Source organism: Cupressus sempervirens, chromosome 8, assembly GCF_028749045.1.
Source record: "Cupressus sempervirens isolate cs-2001-9-10 chromosome 8, ASM2874904v1, whole genome shotgun sequence".
NCBI lineage: Eukaryota > Viridiplantae > Streptophyta > Pinopsida > Cupressales > Cupressaceae > Cupressus > Cupressus sempervirens.
The window spans coordinates 810,704,901-810,732,730 of record NC_143125.1 but is presented as its reverse complement, the minus strand read 5'-3'; the positions used below and the strand labels follow the sequence as shown (position 1 = coordinate 810,732,730).

Below are 27,830 nucleotides of genomic sequence, written 5' to 3'. Positions count from 1 at the left end.
TTTTGTCCTCAAGAGCAACCTGTCACATTTAAGCAACGAATGTCAATTTGGATAATATTATTTTTCATGGTGTCAATCCCAAGGAAGCTCATTGCTTTTATAATCTCAATATGAGGGGAAGTATAAACAATTAGGCAATGTGGGAATAAAGCCATCTTCGTCTTTTAGTCACTTAAGTTACTTTTGTTATAAAAAAGACTTTAAGTCATAAAGTAACTTTATAAATCTACTTTATAAAATAAAGTGACTTAACTATAGAAAATCTTTTCAACTTAAATATTTCCCCAAACAAAGCCAAACAAATTCCTGTGACTGGCTGGCATCCTCTGGATTAATGCCATTGGCCTATCCGGATGGAAAGATAGACCAACAAGGCGTTAGAAAGGCCTAGTGCAGAGAATGGGACATTACATATGGCTTCACTACAATTTTGCCTTTTGCCAATGGGTCAACAATATTCATTTCCTTCTAAACTAAGTTGCTGAATTGTAATCAGATATGGGTATGGTCCGCATGGGTACATGAATTCAATATGCCAGTATGGCAAGATTTTGGAGGGGCTGGGTATGTCTGTACAAAAATATATACAAATCACACACACATATATTAAAAGTTATGAAGCGTAAAAGAGAACTAAGTTCAGAACTGTACAAGGTATATCCAAGGCAAGACATAGGATTATACAAGATCATGATAGGTATCTTGATTCTGACATGAGACAACAAATATTAAATACCCAGGAGACAAGAAGTAAATGGTGAAAGATAATATCTTATGACAACTTAGATTTTTAGAAAGACTCATAGGACTCAAGTTAACATGTAAATAGGACCTATTAGGTGAACTAGTTAGGTACCTTATTTGCACCAACACACTCCCTCAAGTACAGTTTAAGGAGTTTTAAATCATCAAGTTTTTTCAGCAAGCATTCATCTACTGTATGCTTTTCCTTCCCACAATAATCTCACATAGTTTTCCATGGATTACAAGATACGATAACAACCAGCAAAAAGACAGATAGCCCCTTAAATTACTCAATCAAGAATTTTCCTAGCAATATATGATCTGACATTTAATGCTCAGTGCAATTATAGGTTTTGGATAAAATCAACAAGCTAGACTTTGAATCTAGTGCAAATTTGGTCACAAGCTCAAACTACAACTTTTCATAGAAAGATCAATCTGATCACATCACTGCAAAGTACAGAAAAAATTATGCACTTAAGAAAAAAGTTAAAAACTCTCCCAAAGGATGATATCATAGGATCAAGAACAAAGCCTTAGAAGTTTCCAAAACAAGAACAATTCAGAGACATATGTGATCATCTGCAATTTCTGAAGCCCCAAAATAAAGAATGAATTACAACACTGTGAATAACGTCTGCAAGAAAAGATGTCGGTTATCACATTGCTTGTTATAATATCCTCTTTGTTAATATTATTCATTGTGGTTCTGAATTTTGCAGGTTGCTCGAACATTGGGGAAATCTCTCCGTGCTTTTCAACCTACAATAAGAGAGCTTCAGGTTTGTAAGTACTTGCTATTGGTGAATGCATTGCAACTTTATTTGTATGCACAATTCTAATATAGCTCTGTAGTTAATTGCTTCAGCAAAATTAGAAAGAAACAAAAACTGTCAATTTTATTTGAAATTTTGAATACTCTTTAGGAAAAAGAGAAGATATTGGTCATGTTAGGAGTGCTTTTTATTTCTATTATCCCTGTTCTTTATTTTTATGTGCTGCATGTTTATGAGTACTACATTAGAGGATTTTTCTTTCAGGAAGTATCAAGGGAATTCAAGAACACACTAGAGCAAGAAATTGGACTCGATGAGCTACGCTCTCCTAGTATTGACCCCTCCATGTCTGCTTCTCAAGAGATGGAACGTGAGAAAATGGAACAGAGTAAATACAATCGGCTTGTATCTATTTGCAGTATTTTATAAGAACATTTTTACTCGACCTCTTTATCACTTTAATGAATTCTCACCTTGAAAGATTACCTTTTTCCAAAAAAGATAAACAATCTAATGGATATTTATTTCTTACTTATAACAAATAGTAAATTTAATCACTTCTTGCCTTCTCTTTCTCATGAATATGAAATCTTTTTAATGACTTTGATTTAATTACTTCTGATGATATGGTAAAGACCATGATATTCTAGTTCATAATTTGATAAAATAGATATTGGAAACATATGTATGCTATGCGCTTCATCTTTTTTTTCCCTCAATATTACACCTATAAATTCCTTCTGATTGAAATTGAAAATTTGATTACACAGGTTTGATATAAACATCCTACAATTGTAACCAAGTTCTATGAAATCAATTTCACAATGATTCAAGTAAAACTTTCTTGCATTTGGAAAAGAACACGTGTCTCTCCCAAGTACTTTTCAGTGAAACATTTAACAGTATTATTTATTGTTGACCTAGGTGTAGATTCTTGGGTTTATTTGCATATCCAACTCTTCCGTGTATACAATTTTATTGTTAAAAATGGCCTAAGTGGATTTAATGTTCTAAATCCCAAGAGATATTTGACAGAATTGATTAAATTAAAATACTCTATATCTATTATTTGTGTGAAAGCAGTAGTAATTAGAGATTAAACTGAATTGAAGAAAGATGCATAGGTGAGATTTTAGGATCGGAATGGAAAAATTCATTAATATTTGCATTCTCATCACTAGCTACACCTGAGCTATGACTATACATATTTAATTAATTTTGATGATACTGATGTATACATAATATGTAAAGACAAAGTTCATTAATATGTGTATTCTCATTTGCTAGCTACACCTGAGCTAGGATTGAAATGGCAAAGCTCATTAATATGTGCAGTCATCTGCTAGCTACACCTAAGCTATGATTATGCATATTTAATTAAATTTGATGATACAGATGTATACATATTATTATGAATCTGCGAAGGCTAAAGAACATCAAGGAAGCTGAAATGGGTCCACTTTTGTGTGACATATCATCTTTTGATGGTTGAGCTGAATGACGTCAAAATTTAATGGTTGAATCCTAGGGCTCCGCCCTTCATTGGACATAGGCTGACACTTTTGGCAATGAGCAGTACCACGTGTTGTAGGTGGACCTTTGCAGTTTGGACTATCGATGTCTTGTATCCCAACCAAGTCGCTGATGATCAATTCATAAGGTTTGGTGCAAGCTTTAGGCACCCTGTCCAATCTACACCCACTAGGGAAATTTGTGATATTTGACGGAGATACCACCCAAAGTTTGGCACACTATAAAACATGAGTTAGAATTATTGTAGGCCATAAGGATGGGTTAAATCAAAATGGCATCAATGAAGTTGTTTTTGAATTTTTGTAATCCACTTGGATTTCTAATCATATTGCTTGTACTTGAGTGGGGACGTTGAATGAGGGTGGTAGGGAGTTTTCATCCCATAGTCCAAACAAAGCGTGGTGCTTGGGTTGGCCTCATATATTGCAAAGATAATTGTATGCTCTTAGCTGATTGGAGCTCATGATGCTAGTCATCACAAGCAAAAAATAGTCAAAAGGATTTCTCTTTGTTCCCAAGTTTTTAACTTTCCCTTTTTGTCACTTTTTCAACAAAACTGCATGTTGGCGTATTTAAGCATTGTTTATACCTTATGCTAAGCTTGTAGCCAATTCATTTAATTAGGTGTGGTTATTCTTTAATTTTTTGGAGAGCAAAGTGTCAATGTATTTCTTAGGATAATCTCTCTAATGTTAGAGAGTGAGCTTTCATCTTAATCTCCTCTTATTTTGTATTAATGAAACCTCATTGTGTTTGTTGTGCACACTTCATGAATGGAATAAATGAGATTTGTTCATTGCATTCAAATTGTGTATTAAGAATTTAATTTGTAACCTTATCGACTACCGTGTGATGTCACCCCTGCAAGAAGTTCCTGTGGCTAAGGCGTCCTTCATCTCTTCTTGGAAGTCTATGAAAGATTCTGGATTGTAGTGCAGGTAGACTAATCCATTCTCTGCTGCTCCTGGCTTGTGCTTTCTCCCTAAATCGAGCTTGGATGGCTTTACTGTGGATGCCTTGTAGGAAAAATTTATGAAGGGGGAGGGCTTGGATGGAGGTCAGCACCAACTTGACAATTGCAAGTCTGGTCCTCATTGATGGACAACCACTTTGGGGTATCAACACACCCTTGGGTTGAAGGGACTAGGTTCTTGCACAACAAGTTAAGAATTGGAAATCTCTTCAAAGAAGATAGTACCTCTTGCAACTTTGATTGGGGTTTTCAAGGAAATTTTTTGACGACAACTTGCAGATCTTATGAAGAATTATGGCAAACATAGTCCAGAATCGCAGTCTCCGATTTTTGTGGCCCAACCAGCTAAGAATGTCCAAAAGATAGAGCTAGGGGAGGAATTGTGAGTGGTGAATGAAATGTGGCATTTTTTTTCTTCTGCCAAGCATGGATTGATTGGGAGATTAGAGGTTATTGACTGAGTTTGGCCAACTTACAACAATGGAATTCAACAACTTGCCATCCCACTCTGACTAGTGATATTTAGATTTTCCTATATGCATGGGGATTCTTCTTGTGTTTTTTGACAAAGTCAAGGATCTGTGCACTCTTTTGTGGGACTGCCATTGGGATTGCGATGAGCATTTGCTAAAGTTGAAACCCTAGCACCCTTCATTCGATAAAACTATTACAACTTTTTTTACAGTTTCGATCTTGGTAAGATTGTTGGATCTTCCTTTGTAGTGTTGGCTTCATTTATGATTTGAAGCCATTGATAATTCTTTGGAAAAACTTTTCGATGTGGATACGGGAGGAAATGTATATATATTTATAAAAAAAATAAATTATATATATATATATATATATATATATATATATATATATGTATATGTATATGTATATATATGCAAAGAAATGATAGAAATATACAAAAACAAATCATTTGATAATATGACTATGAATCTATGATACTTAACCCTTTATCAAAATTCATATGATATATCAATATGTGCTTGTCAAACGTTAGAGTTTTTTCTTAGACAATAAGTTCAAATAGGTTATGTTCAAGATTCGAACAAAATAAAAACATAGTTAATGGTTGAAGATTCAATCAACTTGCATCAGAGTCTGACTCTGAATCATAGGGATTCGCAAGAAAATCCACATTCTCATCATCATCTCCAACTACTGAAAGATCATTTGAACCAAACATGGTTCCACTTATGCTAGATGCACCACGTGCCACTCTATCATCATCACCGTCTTCGACTGTAATAAGATCATGAAGTGTTGCATCCAAATCTGCACACTCAGAGGCTACATCCCAAAGCTTTGTTGCCCCTTCCTTGTAATGATCATTCTTATGTGACAAAAGATGCAAGTCAGTGTGGACAAAGACCAAGTCCTCAACTTTCTTGGAGCCCAACTGGTTGCACTTCATTGAATGGATAAAGGACTATGTACTCCAATTCCTTTCAGCAGCAGAAGAACTAGCAACCTAGATAGTTGTCACAAAACATACAAATGAAAAGCAAATTAATTTTAAAGAATGTGTGAAACACTAAATTTTAGAATGCAAGTGTAAACATTAAAGTTTAAAACAAATTTACAAAAAAAAATAAAAAACTTACTTGTGATAGGACCTTGATTGCATGAGGTTGAAGATGCTTGAAAGGTTGACTATACATGTACCACCATGTGATAGCTCCCATTCTATTTTGGTCCTTTAGTACAAATGGAGAATTCCTTAACCCGAAGCAAACAACCCAAATTCTTCCCTCACTTTTTCATGCATTGCTTCCAGTGGGAAGAGTCTTGTAAGAGCTTTGTGGCACCCCTTAGTAACCTCTTCATCCACAAATGGTGCAACTCTACTTGGCATACCAACTACCTCCTCACTATAGTACGTAGGAGATAAGGCATATGCAAGGAGGTGCAATGGGGTAGTCATCTTATTCTAGCGATGGTGGATAATTGCTTGCACTTGTTTGCATAAGGCTTCGCATTGTGTGGGATCACTCTCATGTGCTGGTATAGAATGTTTTACCTTCTCAACCATGGTGTCCATGCCATCATACACATCCCCCAAGCAAGGTGTATCTATATCAGCAAAATGAAGCATATCCATGATGGGCTCAGTGAAATCTAATACATATACCACATGAGCCCACCAACTCTCATTCAAGATCAGATCCTTGATCCTTTGTGCTCTTCTGAATTTGAGATCTTCCATATGCCTCGTTCATTACCGATGACCATTTGGCTCAATGCAACTTTTAACTTGAGGAGTCGTCTCATTACAATTGTATGAGATGCAAAACGGGTCTTAGCAACCTAAGCAAGTTAACAATGTCAATTGACAATATAATAATAAATAATTTTTTTAAACTAAATTACAAATCCATAAAACTTAGTAATTTAAAAAAATCAATTTACCTTAAGCAACTCCAATTTGGAGTATGTTCTAAAAATGGATTGTGACATGTGGTGGTTGGTCACAAACATCTGTATGTCCTCCCCTCTTGGTATATTTTATTCACCCAATCTATTTGAGTGCCAATCCTCTACATGATCAAGTTAAGGGAGTGAACAGTGCATGGGGTCCAAAAAAGATGCTCATACTGACTCTCAACTAAAGCATCCACACCCCTGCAATTTTTGGCATTGTCTGTGACCACTTGTATCACATTTTCATTACCCACCATCTCAATGGCCTCGATGCGAATTCTAGAAATGAATTTAGAATCCTTCACTCACCCCTCACAATCAATAGCCTTCAAAAACATTGCCCCTTTGGGGGAAACTACAATCACATTAATTAGTGGTTGGTTTCTTGTATCCTTCCAACCATCTGACACAATAGTTAGACCTGAAGTTTTCCAAGATTTTTTGATTGGTTGGTCTTTCTCTATATGTGTCTTCTCTTATTGCAATAGAGTTGTACACACCTTTTCATACCTCGAGCTTGTGTAGTCAATTGGTGATTCTTTGATTGCTGCCACCATTTCCTTCCAATATGGCTGTCTCACCAAGTTGAAAGGAAGCCCATTCGCATAGAGGCAACATGCAATAGCTTCATTAGCGCGGTCTCTTGCCTCCGTTTAAAATGCGGTGTGCAATGGGCCTCTTTTGCGGGCTGAAATTCTCACTTCTTCCTTATCCTCTCCTGGCATAGGTACTTGCAAGAATGGGTGTTGGGAGGATGCAATTGGTTTAGTGGTTGCATGCAGATTACTCTTTTAGGATGGACCTTGATAGTAGCTTTTTTTTGATCTATTGATCAATGCATCAACAACTTCTTGTTCTCTTACAAATGAAAGTATTTCTGGACTAGTCATCCCAGTACCATTTTTGCCGTTGCACATGCCAAATCCTTTGCCAGCAGGGGCCATAAAATGAAGCTTCACTCGGGAATATGAGCCATTGAAAGGTTTTCCTTTGTTACTTTCACAATAATTGCACTTCCAATAGTATGAGCCACCCCTTGAAACCAGTGATTTCCATGTTGTATGTCTCCACAAAGGAGAACCTATATCAGTTTTGAAATTATCAGTCCCTTCTCCTCCTTGGTCCCCCACTGAACTTTGACTAGCATTACCGCCGGTATCCATTCTTGCCTAGTTTTTTGCAACCTATTCTATAGGAAAATAAATAAATTTTAATTAGGTCCTAACAATTATGAACATCATGAATACACGTGGAAAGAAGTGAGAAAAAACTACTAAAATAGATACCCAAACTTGCTTCTACATATCTTTAAAAAAATAAAAAAATTGAAAAAAACTTGAAAAAATTCATCAAAATACTCAAGAATGGGATTGATCACTTACCTTGAATGATTTAAACTCCCTCAAGAAAGCTATCTCTGCCCCTTTGATCAATCCTCGTTGAAAATGTTGAACTTGGCTTCACAATGACAATGCAAACTAGATACCAAATGAGAAGTGGCTATAGGTGTAAACAAAGTTCCAAAATGAATTGTGAATGCTTCAATATTCACCTTTAGGGTCGTTTTAGGGTTTCATAGCAAAGAAAAACCTAAAAAATGCAATTAGAACATGTGTTGAATGGGCAACTTAAGTGTTTTTTAATATTTTTTTGCCTTTTTGGCTGCTGGGCCCATGGATACTCCCAGATGCGTCCCCCTGCGGAAGCTGGCCGGAAGCCAGCCTTAGGCTCCTGGATGCATTTGGAAGCCAGTTGCAGTGTGGATGGCTTCTGTCCAGCTTCTGTAGGGCTTCTAGATGCATCCAAAATCTGTCTGCATTGGATGCAGAAGCCTAGCCCCTTCCAGATGGATCGGTATCCTAGATTTGGGTGGGTGTTGGATCTCATATTATATTTTGGGGGCCATTAGGGCTCTTTGGACAAGCATTTGTGACAAGATGTAATATTTTTAGAATCGATAGACAGGGTCCTGCCCCTTAGAAATCTATTAACTTACCAAAAGATTATTTGTAACTTGAAGTCTTTTTTCTGGACAAAGATTCAGTAGTCATCCAAAGTCTTGCATGGTATTGGTCCTTGGAGTAAGGTTGCCCATAAGCTAGTTCTCATTGCCATTATATAATTCTTTTTTTGGGTGTTAGCAAGTATTTCTTGCTCGAAACAATGTTGAAGCAAATCTAAGATTTGTCATTATGTCTAGGGTATACGGAAAGCTCTTGTTTCAAAACCCTTGCCGAGCAAGTTAACAAAATTTGATGATTGTTGGTTATCTGTGTGCAGCAAGGAAAAAGGGGTGCAATGAAATAGATATGAGTAGTCCACCTTTTCATAATGCACAATTGGACGGAAGATGACCCAATAGGCTCAATTAGGACTTATGTGCTAAGTGAGTGCAATGATCCTTGGTGATAATGATTAGGGTGAGTTGGATTTGAGGGGATATGATAGGATAGTGCAAGATAAAAGGTTAAATAGGCAGGAATGACAAGTTTGAGCTTACAGAAATAGATGGGAACCTGCAATAACTTGAAACAATAATCAAATAAGTTAATAACAGTAATGATCTGCAGTCTCATTTTGAAGCTGATTTGCAGGGTATAGATTGCCTTGGACATGCTATTCTTGGGTGCAGATTGCCTGCTCTATATCCTATACTTTTTTCTGAAACTTTCATGGATAGTCTATTGGATCATGTAATATCCAAATCTGCAACAATTAATTTGCTACCTGTTTCTGCACATAGAAAAATGGGGAAAATGTTGTGGGAAGGGGTTTGCCCTAGTCAAACCTCAGTATAGGAATCAACCTTGAAATTGAAATGAAATCACGTAAAACAAAAATATGTAAATATAAAGGTAAATGTTAGATCTATCTTGCAAATGTATATACCTTACATAAATGATATCGAGATCACATATATATATGAAGATGCTTGTATGTCGCTTGAATTATAGTTGTTGACACTTGGAATGTAGAGAAGAATTAAGGATGTTTTCACAAATGCACAGATCTGTGAGTACTTCTCATAGATCTGTCAATGTTATTATGCTTGATAGACTCTTGCTTTTAATAATGAAAGGAAGAATGTGTGTAGATGGTCAAAGAATCTTTTGCTTGATTGAGAACTCCTCTACTTGGCCATCATGGGAGAGAAGCTCACTACAACGGATACGATTGCCTTCAAAGATGCCTTGGATGCTTGGAAAATGGTAGATCTTGAATTCACTCTCAACTCGTGAGAGCACATATGAGATCTTGATCTTAGTTCTTGAATTCTTCCTTGTGGATAATGTCCAAATGAGGAGAGACAGGCCACTTTTATACCATACAACATTTTGGGATTCAAAAAGCAGAGGAGACTGACACGGGTTCTAATAATATCTTGATAAAACACTGCAATGTGCCACTCATTTGAATTTGGGCCCAAATCTCGGGGAACAGATCACTCAGGCTGTGCTGTACTTCAGGAAATATACCAAAATTTGAATGGGGAGCATTTTAAAAGAAATTGTCAAAATTGCCAAATCCTTTATTGGCATACTTGACTCATAGCGTCATACTGCTGGTCCTACTGCCCTTGAATATTTCAGAGGTGATGATAGATCATAAAGCATTTTCAAAAGGTTTTTTCTTCTTGTCAGCTTGGTTTACCTCTCCTTTCAAATAAACTTGAATGAGAATGAACTAGCCGTTGGTGGGTATTAAGAGAGATGTTTCTTCAGGCTGTGTCTGTAGGAAAGTTAGCTAGACATTTCTGTTTATAACACATTATTCAAAACTTGGAAGTTTATTTACATTGGTGCAAGGTTTGTCCAGTTTCACACTGAGACCTTAAAGAAACAATGACAAATAATGGGAACTGTTTATCATTCAGTAATCTCATTTTAGCACAAGAAATCTTTTAGGCAGTATGATAAACTTGTCTATTGGATAAGCATATGTTTTTCATATATTGCAGTCCATCAATAATGGACAAGTGTAAGGCTCGTCCAGTTTCACACTGATACCTCAAAGAACAAATAACAAATAACAGCAACTGTTTATCTATCTGTAATCTGAGTTTGGCACATCTTAAGAACTCTTTCAGGCAATATGATAAACTTGCCTATTGGATAAGTGTATGTTTTTGTATATACCAGTCCATCAATAGTTCATGTTTATATGTCAATAATTTTAGGTTACTGATGTGCATGCTGGGTGTATTGATTTACTCCTTAGCTGGGAATTTATATAACTTCCTGATTTTATTATCCAGATGGGCCTCCTGGGAGAAAGGCATACTCAACTGAAGACTATTTAAAAGTTACTGAAGATGAAATAAAAACACTAGATCCAGAGGAGAAATTGAAAGTTTCAAGTATACAGTTTCTTTGGCAGTACAGCTTCTTTTATAACCAGATTGTTATGGTGGCATGATACTTGGCATTATTAAAATTTACTTCTGCATTATAGATTTTATTAATGATTTGTACTTTTTTGGCGGACATAATCTAATGTTTCATGCTTATATGAATTTGTTCAAATTTGCAGCTGCAGAAAGTTCAGGGTTGGGTGATAGTTCTTCAGAAACTATTTCTCCAAAGCAAAATAGTGATGATGGGAAAGCGAATGATAGAAAGGTTGTATAAATGTAAGGTTTGTTAACTGCAGTCTATTGCTGCTTCTGTTACATGTAATGTTAATTATGATGTTTGGTGGAATGCTTACGATTCTTGTAGATGCCTTCCATGACTGTTCATTCAATTTTGGAGCTATTTCTTCACTATCAGCCTTTTTTAATCTTGTAAGGTTTCTGTTATATATCTGCCCAAGTTCAATATTTATTGAGTAAATTTCGTTTCTTTGGCCATTTTATGATCTAGTCTGCAATTGAGTTATATTTATAATTATGGCTAAATCTGGTTAAAAAATTGTGTTTGTTTTTCAAGAAAAAGACTCATGGATGGAGGACATACGTGAACATCATCTTTTTTTGTGTAAAATATATGATACCAGGAACTGCAATTTGATTCATCCACACAGTAATTCCATATTTTTAGGAACTTTGAAATCCTTTGGTAATAGATAACTTGCAAATGTGGTAATTAACAATACAGCTTTTCTGAAATAAGTTCTAGAATTCAAATATGTAGGATGCACAGATCTTAAGATGATTAGGAGGTAAGAATAGAAGTAGTCTAGTATTTGATAATCAAATTGTCACAATGACGCTCATTGCTGGTTGCAGCAAGTGATTACTAGAATGTGAGAAAATAATGGGTAACAATGTAACATACACAAGTCAAAAGCAGAATTGTTCTTCAACTAAGAATGAAAGTAATATCGTAAACTCAGTAATATAGTAGTCTGTTTCTTAACTCTGCTAGCTTCTATTTGGATCAATGAGAAACGAGGCTGTGCTGCACAACTTCATATTCTTTCTGGATCTAAGGCCTCCAATATTTGAAAAAAGTGTACAACTTTGCATAAAATCATCACTTTGTGAGCCACCTTAGAAGTATTATAGGTGTACATTGAATAAGAGCCAATATAATTTTTATTTCTCATCTATGCAAATACAATGGATTAGGCTGTGAAATCATTATTTGTCTAAATGGATATTTATCAGAGAATTTTAAGAATGTAAAGAAATCATGCAATTTCTCTTAAATTTGTTGCCCCAACCTAAAAATTCTGGCAAAATGTAGAGAATTAATTGTATTCTAGCCATGGATGCATTGACTTGTGGTATTGCTTTAGTGTGTTTCAAGTGAATCTTGGGTGATGATGTGTTGAATATAGAGATGAGGCACCTCATTTGTGGACTCATTGATTTGGGAAATTAAATCCAAAATTCATGTTTCAAAGCATAATTCTAGCCAACCTTGTTATGGACTAAATTTAGAATTGTCATAAAAATTCACATACAAAAAACACAAAAAGACAAGTTTGAAGTTTTATTGAAAAAGTAAATATATTTTTCCTATGGTTATGGGGGCTAAAAACCAGGGCACTAAAAACTAAGGAAAGATTAGTTTTAACAAGTTGCATCTTAAAAGGTACGATCTTTCTTATGTTTTGCATTTATATTCTCTTCATCTTTGAGGATAATTATATTATAGTATATGTTAGATTTTATGAGGTGTTTTAGCTTGTGGGTGGTATATGCCAATTTTTGCATAGAATCTAAGTTATAATTAGTTGTAAGAAGGCCTACTATTTGTGTGCATTACATGCCAAAAAAGAAAAAGAAAGAGAAAAGATATAATGTTCCTTTTAAACTTGTTACTTATTTTAAAGATGGCATCAAGTTGGGGGTGATAGAATAAGAATAAATTGAACTTTGAAGTTTTTTGAGTCTTTCGGTTGGAGCATACTTGAGTTAAAAACATCATTATGTCTAACAATATATTCTTAGAATTGAAGTAGAAAAAATAGCTTGTAAGGAAGGAAGCTATTGTACCAAAACTTACAAAGATAAATCTTGCATTTGACTGGGAAGTGTACCAAGGGAGTTAATGATAAGATTATTTTTAGTGCATGGTAGATCTTGGGGAATTGTTTTTCATCAAGAATACTGAGATGTAATGATAAGATGACAACCAATTATCTTGGCTAAAAGTGACAAAAGGGCAATAATGAAGACTGCAAAAAATTTATTAGCTCCCTAGAGATTTAGCGTTATTGAAGCCTATTATTCCAATATGATTATATGTTTTGATCAATCACGAGAAATTACTTGTTAGACAATGTAATTATAATTAACGACCTGGTCAAAACTGCATTAGAGAACACCTTAGAGCATAAATAATAGGTAAATAATATTGGGAGAGATTGGAACTAAGAATAGATTTAAATACAACACAAACATAAATGATTTCAATGGATGCTAATTGCAAAGTAATGAACTTAAAATGATTTTTCACAGAGACGAGGAAATGACACCTTAATTCCTTGGAGGTTGCTGAATATTAGTGAGTAGTGCATTAGTAGAGTTGGAATTTGAGTACTTTGAGTGTTGTTGGATTTATTTAGTGAGAAATTGTTGGTGTTTATAGATAAACACTACTTTAAGGAGTTTCTATAGTTGGTGCATGGAGTGACTATGTTGGATGGTGGGGCATCGTGATTTGCAAGTCTTTAATGTATTTTATATTTGCAGCATAAAACATTTTGTTGTAAAATGGAGATCCTTGTTATAAGCTTTTGCCTCATTTCTACCGTCTATATCCATATTGCCAGTATAAGGAATGTAAGAGGTGTTACCTTGCTAGTTCCTCCAATTGATTACCAAAATCGATTTGCCAACTTCACATGCTTAATTGCTTTAGGAATGACCAACAAATTGGAATAATGTACGGATTATTTACCTTGCTCTTTAGGTTTACCTAAACCACAATTCACGTCACAATGAGGCATTGTAAATCACACAATTCACTTCTTTAGCTCTAAGTCTTTCAATAAAAAGAAAATTGTGGCTCAAATTGTTGGATTAACTCATTTATTTGTCTTGACAATACATGACCTATCTATATTAAAAGAAAGCCTAAAAGTTAAATAGATATTTTCTCTTGATATGTGATTCTTTTCAAATTTAGAGCCAATATATTTGGCAAATGCCTATGCAGGGTTATAGAGTTAACATTTAAAAGTATACAACATACTTATGCAACATGATTGTTTATTGTATTGTTCACAATAACACCAACTTGCAATGATCCCCTCAATATGTGGTCTACCTATAATTCCTCTTTGAGATACAAAACATTCCACTCAAACCCTTATATATTTTATTTGTAGCAATTTTAATCTTTTGCTTGAAAAAATGCAAAAACTAAAACATAGATCATAGAAATACACAAAGACAAATTCAATTGAACTTATTTGTTAATTTCAAAAGCTTTGAGAAAAATGAATACAAAGATAATTGATACAAATGCTTTTCTCATCTTTAGTTCTATTTTAGATAGTAGACAATAGTTTGATTACTCACCTGTCATAACAAGTCTTTTTCTTGTTTGAACACATTTATCTTGTCTCCAATAATATGTTCTTTTGAATGATCTCTTTGAACATATATAGTCTTGGAGTTTGTTTTGACTCTTTCTCTTATTCCTTTGATTGTTTATTATCTTTTCTTTCTTTTGGAGGAGGAATTGAATTTCTAATTCAACCTTTGGTTGCAGAAGAGTCTGATCCCCTACTTCATTAACCTTGACATGTGCACTTCTTACCACTTTGTTTAATCACATATTATAGCATTATTGTATCTTGCTTGTAATAGAACATCCTAGGAAGATGCCTTTATCTTATCTTGCATCAATTGTTTCAAGATTGCTTTAATCTCTTCTGATATAGCATTTTCTTCCATTTTTTTGAAATATTTGATACTTGGTTCTTTTTCAAACCACAATTCATAGGGAGTCTCTGTATTATCCATTAAGATTTGTACCTAGTTAAGTGAGTAACCAACAATGTGCCAAACATCTCTCTAGTATACATTAGGCAAATTAACATTTTTCAACATTGTTCTAGTCATCCCATTGAAGTTTATTCTCTTTCAACTACTCTATTCTACTATGGAGTACTAAAAACATATGATTGTCTCCTGATTCCACACTTTTTTACATAAACTTTCAAAATCACGTGATGTAAACCTCCTCTATCACACCTCAAACATTTAATTCTAGCATCCATTGATCCTTAAAAATCTAAAATCCACCTAGAGCTTCAAAGTCTCTATTAAGAAAAACACCAATGTCATCGTAGAGCAATCCTCAATAAGTAACATGCAACACCTTTCACCATTGAGTGCCCTTATTCTTGTAGGTTTGCATAAATTTGTGTATTAGCTCCTAGGGGCTTATGGTCGAATTTTCTTTCTTCTTGATTATGTTCATGGCTTGCTTTCCCATTCGACATTCTTTGCATACAATGTTAATATGCCTAGTAATCTTTAGCTGATCTCTTACAACTTTAGAGGAATTGATCTTCATCATGTTGTTGAAGTTAATGTTTCCCAGCCTTTTATGCCACAAGCAATATTCCTCTTTTAGTTTGAAGGAGTAAGTGCCAACATCGTTCTTCAATTAGTAGACATTACCATTTAACGCCGTCTATAATAGGTTTTCCAAAACCTTTTTATGATCTCACATTTTCCTTTAAGAAATCTAACTTAAATCCTTTAGTGTACAATTGACTCACACTCAAGTGATTCTTTGAAATCTTCAACATAGTAAATGCCACTAGCCTTATGCTTTCCATCAATAGTAATAGATCCTTTATTGCTAATAGGAGTAGAGCATTCTCCAATAAAAATATATTGATCTTCCATTATACCTTTAAAGATTCACAAATACTCTTCTTTCACTTGTTATATGATTTGAACAATTATTATCTTCCTCTACCAATGCCATCTTCCTTGATAGCTAAGAATAGTACTTCATCAATTGAATCATTTCCTTCTTCATATTCTCATGAATGAGTCTCTATTGTGTAATTTTTTTCTTTCCCTTAGTGTTAGTATCCGCCTTAATATTCCTATTGCATCTCTTGTAACTTTATTTCCTTTCACCATCATTAGATTTTTTCCTATCTTCCCTAAAGGGATATTTAACAATATACTATCCCACTCTTCCACAAGTAAAACATTTAAAGGTTAACTTACCTTTATACTTGCTATAGGCTTTCTTTAATCTTTAGACAAAATTTGGTTCTTTCAGATTAATCTTGTCTTCAACATTATCAATTGCTTTGAAAATAGTATTTTTTTTCTCACATTGGTTTTCCTCGAATTTAGTCAACTTGAATGTAGTATCAACACCATAGAGCTGCTCCAGAACTACGATTCTCCATATCATAACTTTGTTGAATAACAATTAAAAGAGTTTTGCAAGTCTTAGTCCCTGTCCTTGTTACTTTTAGCAATAGATCATTTCTTCAAGATTTCAACTAGAGATTATGATAGAGTTGATTGCTTCATTTAGTTGATACATGTAACCCTCGATGTTTTTACATTTTTAAAGTCTTAAAGTTGTGCTGTAGATTCAAAAAATCTATTTGATCTTTTGTCCCTATAAATGCTTCCAAGATTTTCCTAAACATCAATTGTAGTTTTGTAACCTGCAACTCTCAACAATTGAAAGTTCCCCAATTTATTGATGGAAGTATTCATTGCTTTCACATTATTCTAATGTGCTTCGACTTCCTTTGGTGTAATACGAACACCAATTTAGGGTGAACATAATATTTCTTTATAGCATCAAGAACACCATATGGCATGGAGTCCAAATATGATTCCATTCTTTCCTCCCAAAAAGTATGCTTTGTTCCATAAACTTAGGTAACTTGGTAACATGTTAACTGACCATCTTGGGTTTGCATCAAATGGTTAAGTTTCTTCTAGAAGAACCTTGGTCAGATACCAAATGTTGAACACATTAGGATGCTAATGGGAGAAGGGGTGTGAATCAACATAAACAAATATATAACAATTTTGTCACAATTCCTAATTTTTTTATCAACCTAATTGATCATTATTAAAACACATAATAAAAGAATATACACATGGACACCAAATTTACATTGAAAGTCCGATGTGGAAGAACCCACAGTCAAAATTTTACTCACTATACGAAACACATATAAATACCCTTTTGCAGCCAACTATGCCTTATGCTTCTCAATACTAGCATCTAGACTTAATTTCTTCTTTAACACCCATTTACATCCAACAAGTTTATGTGCTAGAGGAAGAGTAACTATATCCCATGAAGCATTCTTCTTCAATGCTACCATCTCTTCATTTATGGCATTCATCTAGGAATCTGGATCATGTGTACTCATAGCTTTTCTAATAGTCCTAGGTTGACCAGTATTAGCAATCAAAGAAAGTATGCAAATAGATTTCAATAAAGAATATCCAAATCTTTGTGGTGAAGAACAATATCTATCAAGTTGTTGTCTAGTATAACTAGACATCCTCAATCATTGAGATTGAAGTGCTTGCTCTTCAAAAAATTGAGTTGTGTGAGTTCTCCTTGTCATCAGGTTCCATATGAGTGTGTAGTCTACTTCTCATTGGAGTAGATGGTATTTGCAAAAATTGAATCGAGACTAGCCGATACAATGATCGAGAGCATGCGTGCAAAGATGACTCTATAAAAGCTCAGCAATGAAGGCTCTGTACCTGTTGATGATACTGCGTATGTCAAGGCCAAGCATGTACAAGTTTTTGAACGCTGATCAAATTGTTGTACCATAGTGAAATTCTCTCGTGCCCTGATAAGTCGTGTGGGAATTCAGATACGCCATCGTAATGAACTTGAGATACAACTGGCGGTGGTTTCATCTGGCGATGGTTTCATCTGCAACGACTTCCCTCTCCATCTGGGTTTCATCTACAACGAGAAAGATTGTGAGCAAGTAGCAAGGACCTTAAACAAGGAGCTCTGAATGTCTTTGGAACACTGATCAAATTATTGTACCACAGTGAAATTCTCCAGTGCCCTGATAAGTCGCGTGGGAATTTAGATACGCCATCGCAATAAACTTGAGATACAACAATAATAGTCGCTCAAAAGTTATTACAAGTGGATTTTAGCACTTCTTGTGGTTGCATTCAGCTCCTTGTCTGGACCAGTGATTGGTATGAAATTTTGGAGCCGTAGGTTACTTTAGGATTCACAGGAACCATCTGTGATTGCTTTTGAGAAGTTGCAAGTCACTTCATAGCTCACGGAAGTTAGTCTTCATCAGTATTTGGGCGTCTAAACTTCACGTTAGGCAAGGAGGTTACGACAGGTAAGTCTCAATCTAGTGACAGGGTCTCACGACATGTGCAAGATTGGATACGTTTTGACATAAAGTAATCATCCCCCTGCAGTGAACGTGCAAGTTAAGTATGGAGAAGTCGTAATCAGTCCGTACCTACACCACAAGACAGATTATGACCCACAAGACAGTTTGTACATGATTTGTCTGACAGAATGTTCGGTACCGTTTCTGTTTTGTTTTATTCAATTACGACTTAGTATTGTTTATTCATATATTGTTTAATATTGTTTTGAATCATGGACCAGATAGTTGACCGCTTGGCATTATTAGAGAAGGATAATGCAGCTCTGAATGTCACAACTCTTTCTCTCTCAGCAGTTTCCCAAGGTCTCTTAGTGCAGCTCCAAAAGTTTGAATCAGTGAATCAAACTCTCCAGGATACTATTCACTCCCTATCTCAATCATTAAATGACTTGATCCAGTAGGTTGTAGCTAATTCTTCACGCATCTAGGACCTTTCTGAAACTTTTACCACACAAACGGTAGGCATTACAAAAGATATCAGCTCCATTATTGAAGACTTCGGAGACATTGGAAACCTCAAGGATAAGCAGACCGAGCTTGTTAAAAAACAATCATCTCTTTTGACTGAAACAGAGCAACAAATTAAAACTTGGGCCTCTACTTGCAAAAACTCCAACACTACGCCTCTACCAGTGGTTGAAAAAATTGTCCAAGAGAAGTTGGCAGAAGACCGAGTTAGGCGCTTCAGGGAACTCAACCTTTGGGTTAGAGGTCTTCCTTCGTCCTCCATTGATCCTCTCCCCACAAGCTACTCATTTCTCAACGAGCAACTGGGTGTTTCAGATATTACATTAGATAGAGCATGGTTTGGACATGATGGCACCCTTTTTCTTAGGTTTCTCTCATTGGCTGATCAACTACAAGCTCTCAAGGAAAAGAAGAAGCTCTTCCTTCTTCCCACAAAGATATTTCTTGACGAGGACCTCACAAAATCACAGGTAGCTGAACTAAAGCACTCTAGGAGTCTTGTGGTAGAAGCAAGGAGTAACGGGAAATGAGCAGTTATAAGGAATCTAAAGGCAATTATTCATGACTCACCTCCCAAGGGTTGGGATGAGAGACATACCCAAGCCAAATGACAGTCTGAGCACCAATAGTTTGGCAAGTCTAAACCTTCCATTGGCTCTTTGCTTGTCAACTGTTGGAATGGCAATGGTTCCCTATGGTCTTTGCCAGGCTTACTTCATGACGCAGTTGGGGATGCTGATTTGTTAGCTGTTACTGAGACTCATGAGAGTCCTGCTCGGTCCCTTCCAGGTTACACATGGTATCAGTGGCTTTCAGTTTGCAGAGAGGAGGTCCGAGCTTCGGGTGGTGTGCGTGGTTTCGATGGAGTTGCTTGTTTGATTAGAGATGATCTGTTCAATAATACCACATTGGTTCTTTCTGACACTTATGCTAGATTTATGTGGATCCGAGTTGGAGATACCAGTCACCATTAGAAAGATATCTTCATTGCTGTTTGTTACTTCCCGCCGACTACCTCACCTTACGCCATTCATAGTGTTGAGGATGGGAACCCTTTTTCAGACCTATTCGAGAGCATCTCCAAGTTTGGGGCTATGGGCAACATCATCATCTTAGGAGATTTTAATGCACGGACTAAAGATCTCCAGACCCCCCAATATGATCGTGGGTCCGATTTGATTTGTACTATTGAGAGGGATCTTACTAGTATGGGGCTTCAACGTTTATCCGAGGATCACAGTGGACCTCTAACTTGTTATGGTCGCCACCTTCTCCAGCTCTGTGAGTCCTCCAACTTGGTGATTCTGAATGGCCTCTCTTGTTTCCCGGGTTCTGAGCTTTTTACGTGTTGGCCTCATAGTGGGGGTGCGAGTGTGGTGGATTACATCCTCGTTGTTGCTTCCTTCCTCCCCTCCATCCAAAATTTTACTATCTCCCGTCTTCCCTTGGCTGATCATGCCCTTCTTAGCCTTTCGATTCGTGTTTCTTCCCACCCTTTATCACCCATCTCTACTCAACCTGCCCGGTTCCGCCCCCACACTCATTTTTGTTTCGAGGATAGTGATCAAGACTTCTTCATTTTCCATTTGAGAAGATTCCTCTACCTAGCTAGCTTCACGGATCACAGTCAGGTGCCCACCATGTTTCACTCACTAGCTACCGCGATTTGGGAGTTGGCTCTCCTCTCTATCCCTCACCGCTCCATTTCCACCACTCACTGATCGTCTTGACAAAATACTTGTCCCATGAATCAGTGGTTTGATGATGACTGTAAAAATTTCCATCGCTCCTTGCGCTTAGCTTTTGATACTCATTCCCTCGCTTTCACCAATTTACGGCTCTATTACAAACACTTTCTTCGCCATAAGAAGCGATTATTTATTGCTTCACAAGGCAGATCCCTCCGAGACATGCTTATTTAGTATCCCAAGTTGTTTTGGCGCATCATGTTCCCCAGGCGTAGCCAACCCCAGTCCACCCCCGACCTTCATCTCCTTGCTTCCCATATCTCCATGTTGTATGACATCTTAGGTCAGCTCGCCCCCCTTCCTAGCCCGCTCCCCATTGTCACTTATTCTCCACCTCCAGCATTTACGAGGCCATCAGACTTATGAGATGCAGTAGGGCGGCTGATGAGGAGGGTTTTTAGGCAGAGCTCTTCAAACTCGGTACCACGATCTTGGGCCCTTATCTCTCTACGCTCTTTAATAGAGTGGTTTGTTTTGGTTTTCCAAACTCTTGGTCGAGACACATTATTTACCCGATCCATAAGTCCGGGCTAACCTTTGATCCCGGAAACTATAGGACCATCATGATTGGGCATACATTTGCCAAACTTTATGCTACAACTTTGAATACTATTTTATCCAGTGAGCTTGATAGGAGGAATTGCAGGGCTAAGGGTCAAGCAAGATTCAGGATAGACTACCAGACCATAGATCATATCTTTACACTACGAGCTATTATCGAGGAGGCTCAACATCACTCGAAGAAAGTCTACCGTTGTTTTGTGGATTTTTCGTAAGGCTTTTGATTCCATCCCCAGAGCAGCCCTTTTTCAGAGACTGAGAGATATTGGTATTTTTGAGATCTTATTGACGACTATTATGAGGTTATATGAGACTGTGATTGGTAGACTCAAGACCACAGAGGGCCTCTCTGATCCTAGCTAGAGCACCATTGGGGTGAAGCAGGGCTGCCCTCTCTTGCCCACCTTGTTCGGGATCTACATTGATGAACTCGAAGCTTTTCTTAGTGACTCCTCGCTTCCAAGTGATGGTTGTCATCTACACCAGGTATTGATATCCATCCTTCTCTTTGCTGATGATGTGGTTCTTCTTGCTTCCTCTCCTGAGGGTCTTCAAAGGCTTTTAGATAGACTTGCATCTTTTTGTGATATGAGATAGCTGGTTGTGAACCTTGAGAAGACTTGGGTTATGGTCTTCAACAGTCTGAAAACTTCACATCTCCATTTTCACTTCCAGGGTCGGGAAGTTGAGATTACATCATCTTACACATACCTTGGGGTTAAGTTTTTTGGATCTCGTTTCAACTTGAGATTAGCTATTCAGCCTCGGATCAGTAAAGGGTTGGGTTCCCTTGCCATGCTCGAGAGATAGTGCTTCAAACACCACTTTCAGGATACATCGTCTAAGCTATCCCTCCTGGATTCCTTAGTAAGACCCACAGTGCTCTATGGTTTGGTGGTTTGGGGTCCTTCTCTTTTAGACTCGAATTGGGCCATGATCGAGCGTACCCAGATTATGCTCCTCCATCAGATTATCAGATGTCACAGTTCTACCCCCCACAGTATTATTTTGGCTGAGTTCGGTGCTCACCCATTTAGACTTGCAGCCATTTTTGACTTGATCTGGTTTCTCCATCGTCTTCATGGCTTTGCTGACTCGGAGGAAGGCCAACACAGATACCCTTATTTAGCCTACTGCTCCTTAATTGCTATTGTTGACGTCGATCCTGCCACTAGAGCTCGCAGTTGGTATGCTCAGGCTACTATCCTACTGAGTTCAGTGGGGATCGACATTGATCATCTTCCTCCCTACCAGTTCTCATTGGATGCCCCTGCTCATCTACTCCCTTCTCGGCAGGAGTTGAATGGGCATGTCAAACTTGACATTTACAGGAAGTATATCACACAGACCTGGGTGGATCCTCAAGGGGGACTTTGTCCAAGGACGGCTTTCTACGCTGAGCACTTCTCAGTTATCCGAGATGGGATTATTGTATGCTCGGAGTACTTACATAGATACTGGACTCACGCCCTGCGTATCTCCCTTGGCTCCTTTAGGGTGGGCTCACACAAACTCTGGATTCGGGTCGATCACCATAGTGCTAGAGAGGATCAGGTGTGTACACTTTGCACCTTAGCAGAGGTAGAATCTGAGATTCATTTTCTTTTCAGATGCCCCATATACTACGAGATTAGAGGGAGATTTTACTATTTGTTTAGAGATTGTAGATCCCTCTCGGATTTTTTCAAGTACACCGATCAGTGTTGCATTGCACTCTATCTTCGTGGGTCCTTACAACTTCATGACCATACTTTACAGCTTTCATTTCCCAGGAGTCAGACCCAGACACAACTTATTACGACCTTCTTCTTGCCCTTAACTCCAGCTCGGGGTGTGAAGCGACCGTACAGTTTCCCTAACACGGGCTGTTCCAGATCGATGAGACCCCGCAGGGGACCTTTTTGCCAGCAACACTCCTCTCGTGGCACTCAGCTTCATCACAGGGCTTCTGGTAGCCGCACAGATCAGTCACAGTTGGACTTTTTCCCTATGAAGACGGATAGCTAATCTTTTCCATGATGTTTCCTGCTTTCTTCTTCTTTTGTTGTGCTTGTTCTTTTTTGGACACCGTTTGGTGCTCCGTTTGTCTAGTTTTTCCTTGTTGTAAGCTTCCAATCCCATAGACCCACGTTGTGGTCTTTTGTTGGACATTAATAAATTTATCTTATCTTATCTTACCTCTAGTTGCAAATGAGTAGTGGAATGTTTCAACTCACAAAAGATCACATTTCTATTGCAAAGAACCTCCATTACAACTAGATCCCAAAGCTTGTGACCTTTCACATCAACGTCATAGCCTATGAAGATACATTTAATCACTTTTCTTTCAAATTTTGATCTTTTTCTGATTCTCAATATGTGCATATGCCTCACAACCATAGATTCTTAGGTTTCTCAAAGAGGGCTTCTTAGTAGACCACATTTCCATATTGGGCATCTTCTCAACATGTGCTAAAGTAGATCTATTGATTAAATAACATGCAATGGCTATTACTTTATCCTGTAACTCCTTTTTAAGTCTAGTACCACCTTATATATTATTAGCCCTCTCCATTAGCATTATGTTCATCCTCATTGCAACTCTATTTTGTTTTGTGGTGTATGAAGTTGTCTTGTTTCTTTCAATCCCATGGTCCTTACAAAACTTGTCAAATTTCGTTGAACAAAATTCACCACCAATTATCCAACTAATATAACAACTATCAACCCTATTAAACTCTAACCATATGAACAATATAATCACAAACCACAAGATACTCATACACAATAACACCAAATATATTAATTACGAAAACCCTTGATCAGAGGGAAAACTTCGGTGGGGATGGTACCCACAAGATAATGCACTAATATAAGTATTCCTTGTTAGAGGTTGGACCCTGTTAGGAGTCTATAAATACATTCAGTATACATGAGTTTCTGTTAGGAGACTTTGAATCCCTGTTAGGAGATTCCAAACCTGTTAGGAGTTGTGGAAGACAATTGGACCCACTGCCCAAACAACTTCAAGGGAAAGACCAATGAACCTACTATCCAAATGATCTCTATATTATTCCTTGCAGAATAATAGAAATGAAATGTACTTCCTTCCTCTTCTTCTGTCTTGTCAACCAGACCTCTACTCCTTCTAATCTTGTAACCAAATTACAAAATTCGCATCCAACAATCCCTTGGATCACTTACACACATTCACTAAACACTCCAATCCTTTTCGCACTTTGCACTTCATACAATGATCACCACACTTTACGAACAAGGAAAACATCTTTCCTTTATACCATATCTTTAAAATAATTCTTTGAGTTAGCCTTTAGGCTTTCTTAATTAATTATAATAAGAAAATTAATTAATTACAATTACAATAGCACTGTCGGGTCACAGTCTATACAAAACTTCACACGTGTGATACTAGGGCTTGTGCACTTGCTGACATCACCAACAAAGAGTCCTCTATCATTTCCTAATTGTGCATCTTCTTATTGTATCTTAGATGTAAGATAGTGAACAAACATCAGGAATTGCTTTCCCAATACTCTGTAACTGCTCTCTGTAAATCAAGTACAACTTCTGTACGTCTTCGACTTAGAGTTTGCGCACTTGACCACGTCATCAAGACACAATGTAGAACATGTCCACAATTGTGCATTAACAGATAATCAAAACATTGTCTGTACCATTGAGACCTCTTTCTACTACTCAACTAGTCTTTACAGAAACCATACAATGTTGACATCAATGAAAAACATAGTCATGAATACAACATGTCAATACTCTCCAATGCTTAGGATACTCCCCCAAAGTAGTATCATCAGCATTCATGTTAACAGAAATAATCTTCTTCTCTACTTCATGTGACGATGAGTATGAAGAGTCTAAACCTTATTTTCTAAATTCACAGTAGCCCTATTGTACATTACCATGTATGCGTCTAGCTTAGGAAAGGTGTTAGTCAAAAGACCCTTAACAAGCACCATAGAGCCTCTTGTCATCTTGCATCTATTAATTGATAAAATAATCTGTGCACCCATATTACCGAACTTGTGAATTGAAAAAAGGTTTTGTGCCAAATCAAGGATATGCAATACCCCCGTCATTCTTCCATTAAGGAATTGGATCTTGACTTTTCCATGAGTAATAACCTTTAGGTATGAATTATTACCCAAATACACCTTCCTGCCATCAGACTCTTTATACTTTGGAAAAACCCTCTTTGAGAGATTATGCAAACAGAGGCACCTAAATCCATTATCCACCCATCTTCTAATGTATGTGTTGCCAAGGCTATGACAACATCATCTACTTCATTAAAGGATTTAGTAGATCCAAAATTTGGGAAATCCTTTCTACCTTTCTTTTTCTTATTCTCATACTCATTTTGAAGATGACTAAGTTTGCCACAGTTCCGACTTTTGCAACTTTTGCGTTGGGCTTTTTACTAGTGCACCTTGGTCACCTTTGAGACTTGGATTCACAATTCTTGTCCTTCTTGCATTTTTTCATTATTCTATCATTATAAATTAGGGTCTCCTTAGCTTGAGTCAAATGGGTCTTGACGTGGGAGGTAATGTTGTTGATGGTTGTACTTGTCTATTCTGTTGGGTTGTCTCTCTGTTCATCTTCCTTAGATCTTGATGTGATCCAGTTAGTGGTTGTTGGCGCTCTCAGTTTGAGATCAACTTGTAATAGCAATGTTTCTCTTGGCATGGTGCATAGTTACAATACTTTGTGACTGCAGGTTGCAGGTAGTCCTCGCAGTTCTGGCCTAGCCCGTGCCTCTCCTTCTAATGGAGTTGTGGTGCCATTTGTGACCAAGGGTGGTTTGGCGTGTGTTGATCTACGAAAGGGTTTGAAATCTACTGAGGTGGGGGAAAATGGTGGGTTTTCTTATGTCCATACTTTATCGAATGACAATGGTTGGGGGTCCACCAAAAAATAGGCAAAGACCCTCCCCTTTCCTATTTGTCACTCCATTGCTATGGATCCAGATGAAGAAACTATATAATATTTTGAACAATATACTTAGACTCTCTCAGAGGATGTGATAATTTTCCAATTTAGGAGTTTTTGGTCCACTCTATGGGGGCTTCACGATTGGATTACTAAGCATTGGGAATCTCTTAATTTCAAATGATGTTTAGATTTTTCGTCAAGCCAAAGATTTTTTCATTCTGAGATTTGACAATTCAGAGGATAGGAGGATTGTCCTCTACAAACACTTTTTTACTTGGAAAAATCGATTGTCGTTGATGGTTAAACCTTTGCATAATGATTTTAACCCTTCTAAATATTTTTGTAAAATGCCTAATTGGGTTTTGTCTTCCCAATCTCAATCTTCATTTGTGGGTGGATTCAGTTCTTACGTCTACGAGTGATGGGTTAGGAGATTTTTTAGTGGATTCAGTCTCCTCTAATATATTTTATTTGACCTATGCTCGTAGCCTTATTGATATTGATGCTTCTAGAGGCCTTCCTATGGAGATTAAACTTTGTACCCAAAAGGGGTCTTGACTTTAGCCCTAGATTATGAAGGTCTTCCATTCAAATGTAGAAAATGTTTGAGAACTAGTCATAGTGCAAAAAAATGTAACTATGAAAGAATTATGGCTAAGAAAGTTCCCTCTTGGTGGAAGGGGGTCTCTAGGCAACATGACAATATTTTTAAAAACCTATCTCAAGAGGTGGAGATGAATGAGGGTGTCATAATTCTTGATGGATTTGTTGGGTCTAAAAGGGTTCTTGGATTGAATGTGACACAAGAAGTCATGGTGAGTGGTAAGGATGGTGCGTTAAATTTTTCTTTTGCTAGCTCTACTCATCAACCTAGTGTTGTCTTAGCCACTATTGGATTTGACTGGCGAGGCATACTTGCTGGCTCTATTCTTTTTAAGGCCACTTCCACTGCTTGTGGTGTTGATAGTGGTTGATCCTCTCCTAGTGGGGACATGATTGTTGTTTCTATTAGTCTAGCAATACGGGTGCCATCCCTTTCCTCTGTTTCTATTGCAGGATATGCTATTTGTTCATCTACTACAACTATTAAAATGATTTTTTTTGGAATCCTTGTTCTTGTTATCCATATTCAACTCCTTGCCCTTTGGATTTTGTTAATCCTACTGTTGATCAAGCTATCCATTACTTGAATTCTCTCTTGTCTCAAAGTGGGTGCTCATCCTCGTTGGATTCTTTATCTTGGCAAAAATTTGATGCTAAGATGGAAGAGGGGTGGATCATGGTTAGAAGGAAAAAATCAAAATCCCTCATGCCAATTTTGACATAACCCTTTGTTCCTATAAAGGAAAATCTACTAAAAATATGTGAGTCCTTTGTTGTTAGCTCTGCATGTTCTTCCATACATCCCTTTTAGTTGGTTGAGTTCATTTGGGACCTACCTTTTTGTTCCTTTGTTTTGTCCCACCTATATGTTCTTTGTTGAATATCTACTGTTTGGGTAGCCAATCCCTTGAATATTTTCTTTGTAAAGGGTTTTATGGTCCTACAAAACTTGCTTTCATTTAATAAAAAACTAGGGCCTTGTTGTCCATCTCTAAATATTTCCTTCACATCTCTTCTAAAATAGAATCACACCAAAAACATCCTCAAATATTGAAGTGGTTGTTGTGCTTGCAATGACCATCTCAGGGTTATGCAAGGATTCCGACAATGAAGTTAAGCATATATTTATTGTGATTAACAATCTTTTCATTGACAAAATTCTTTTGAGCAATTAACATTTTGAATGCATTCATGTGGTCTACAACATGC

The 27,830-nt window shown here is 36.9% G+C and overlaps 1 protein-coding gene across 5 annotated transcripts in view; it reads left to right on the top strand.

Moving 5' to 3' along the window:
• The window catches only part of HCF106 (Bacterial sec-independent translocation protein mttA/Hcf106), a 63,518-nt gene extending 51,517 nt beyond the window's left edge, over positions 1–12,001 (top strand). The window contains exons 3-8 of one of the 5 annotated variants that reach the window (XM_089795433.1): positions 1,467–1,526; positions 1,785–1,908; positions 10,709–10,810; positions 10,984–11,072; positions 11,172–11,236; positions 11,382–12,001. In XM_089795433.1, coding sequence (XP_089651559.1) covers positions 1,467–1,526; positions 1,785–1,908; positions 10,709–10,810; positions 10,984–11,072; positions 11,172–11,236; positions 11,382–11,412 — 471 coding nt within the window. In that variant the 3' untranslated portion in view covers positions 11,413–12,001. Of the gene's footprint in view, positions 1–1,466; positions 1,527–1,784; positions 1,909–10,708; positions 10,830–10,983; positions 11,303–11,381 lie in introns of those variants that run through there. The other 4 variants (XM_089795434.1, XR_016355074.1, XM_089795435.1 and 1 more) reach the window with 4 other exon arrangements.
• The last annotated feature ends 15,829 nt before the right edge of the window (positions 12,002–27,830 follow it).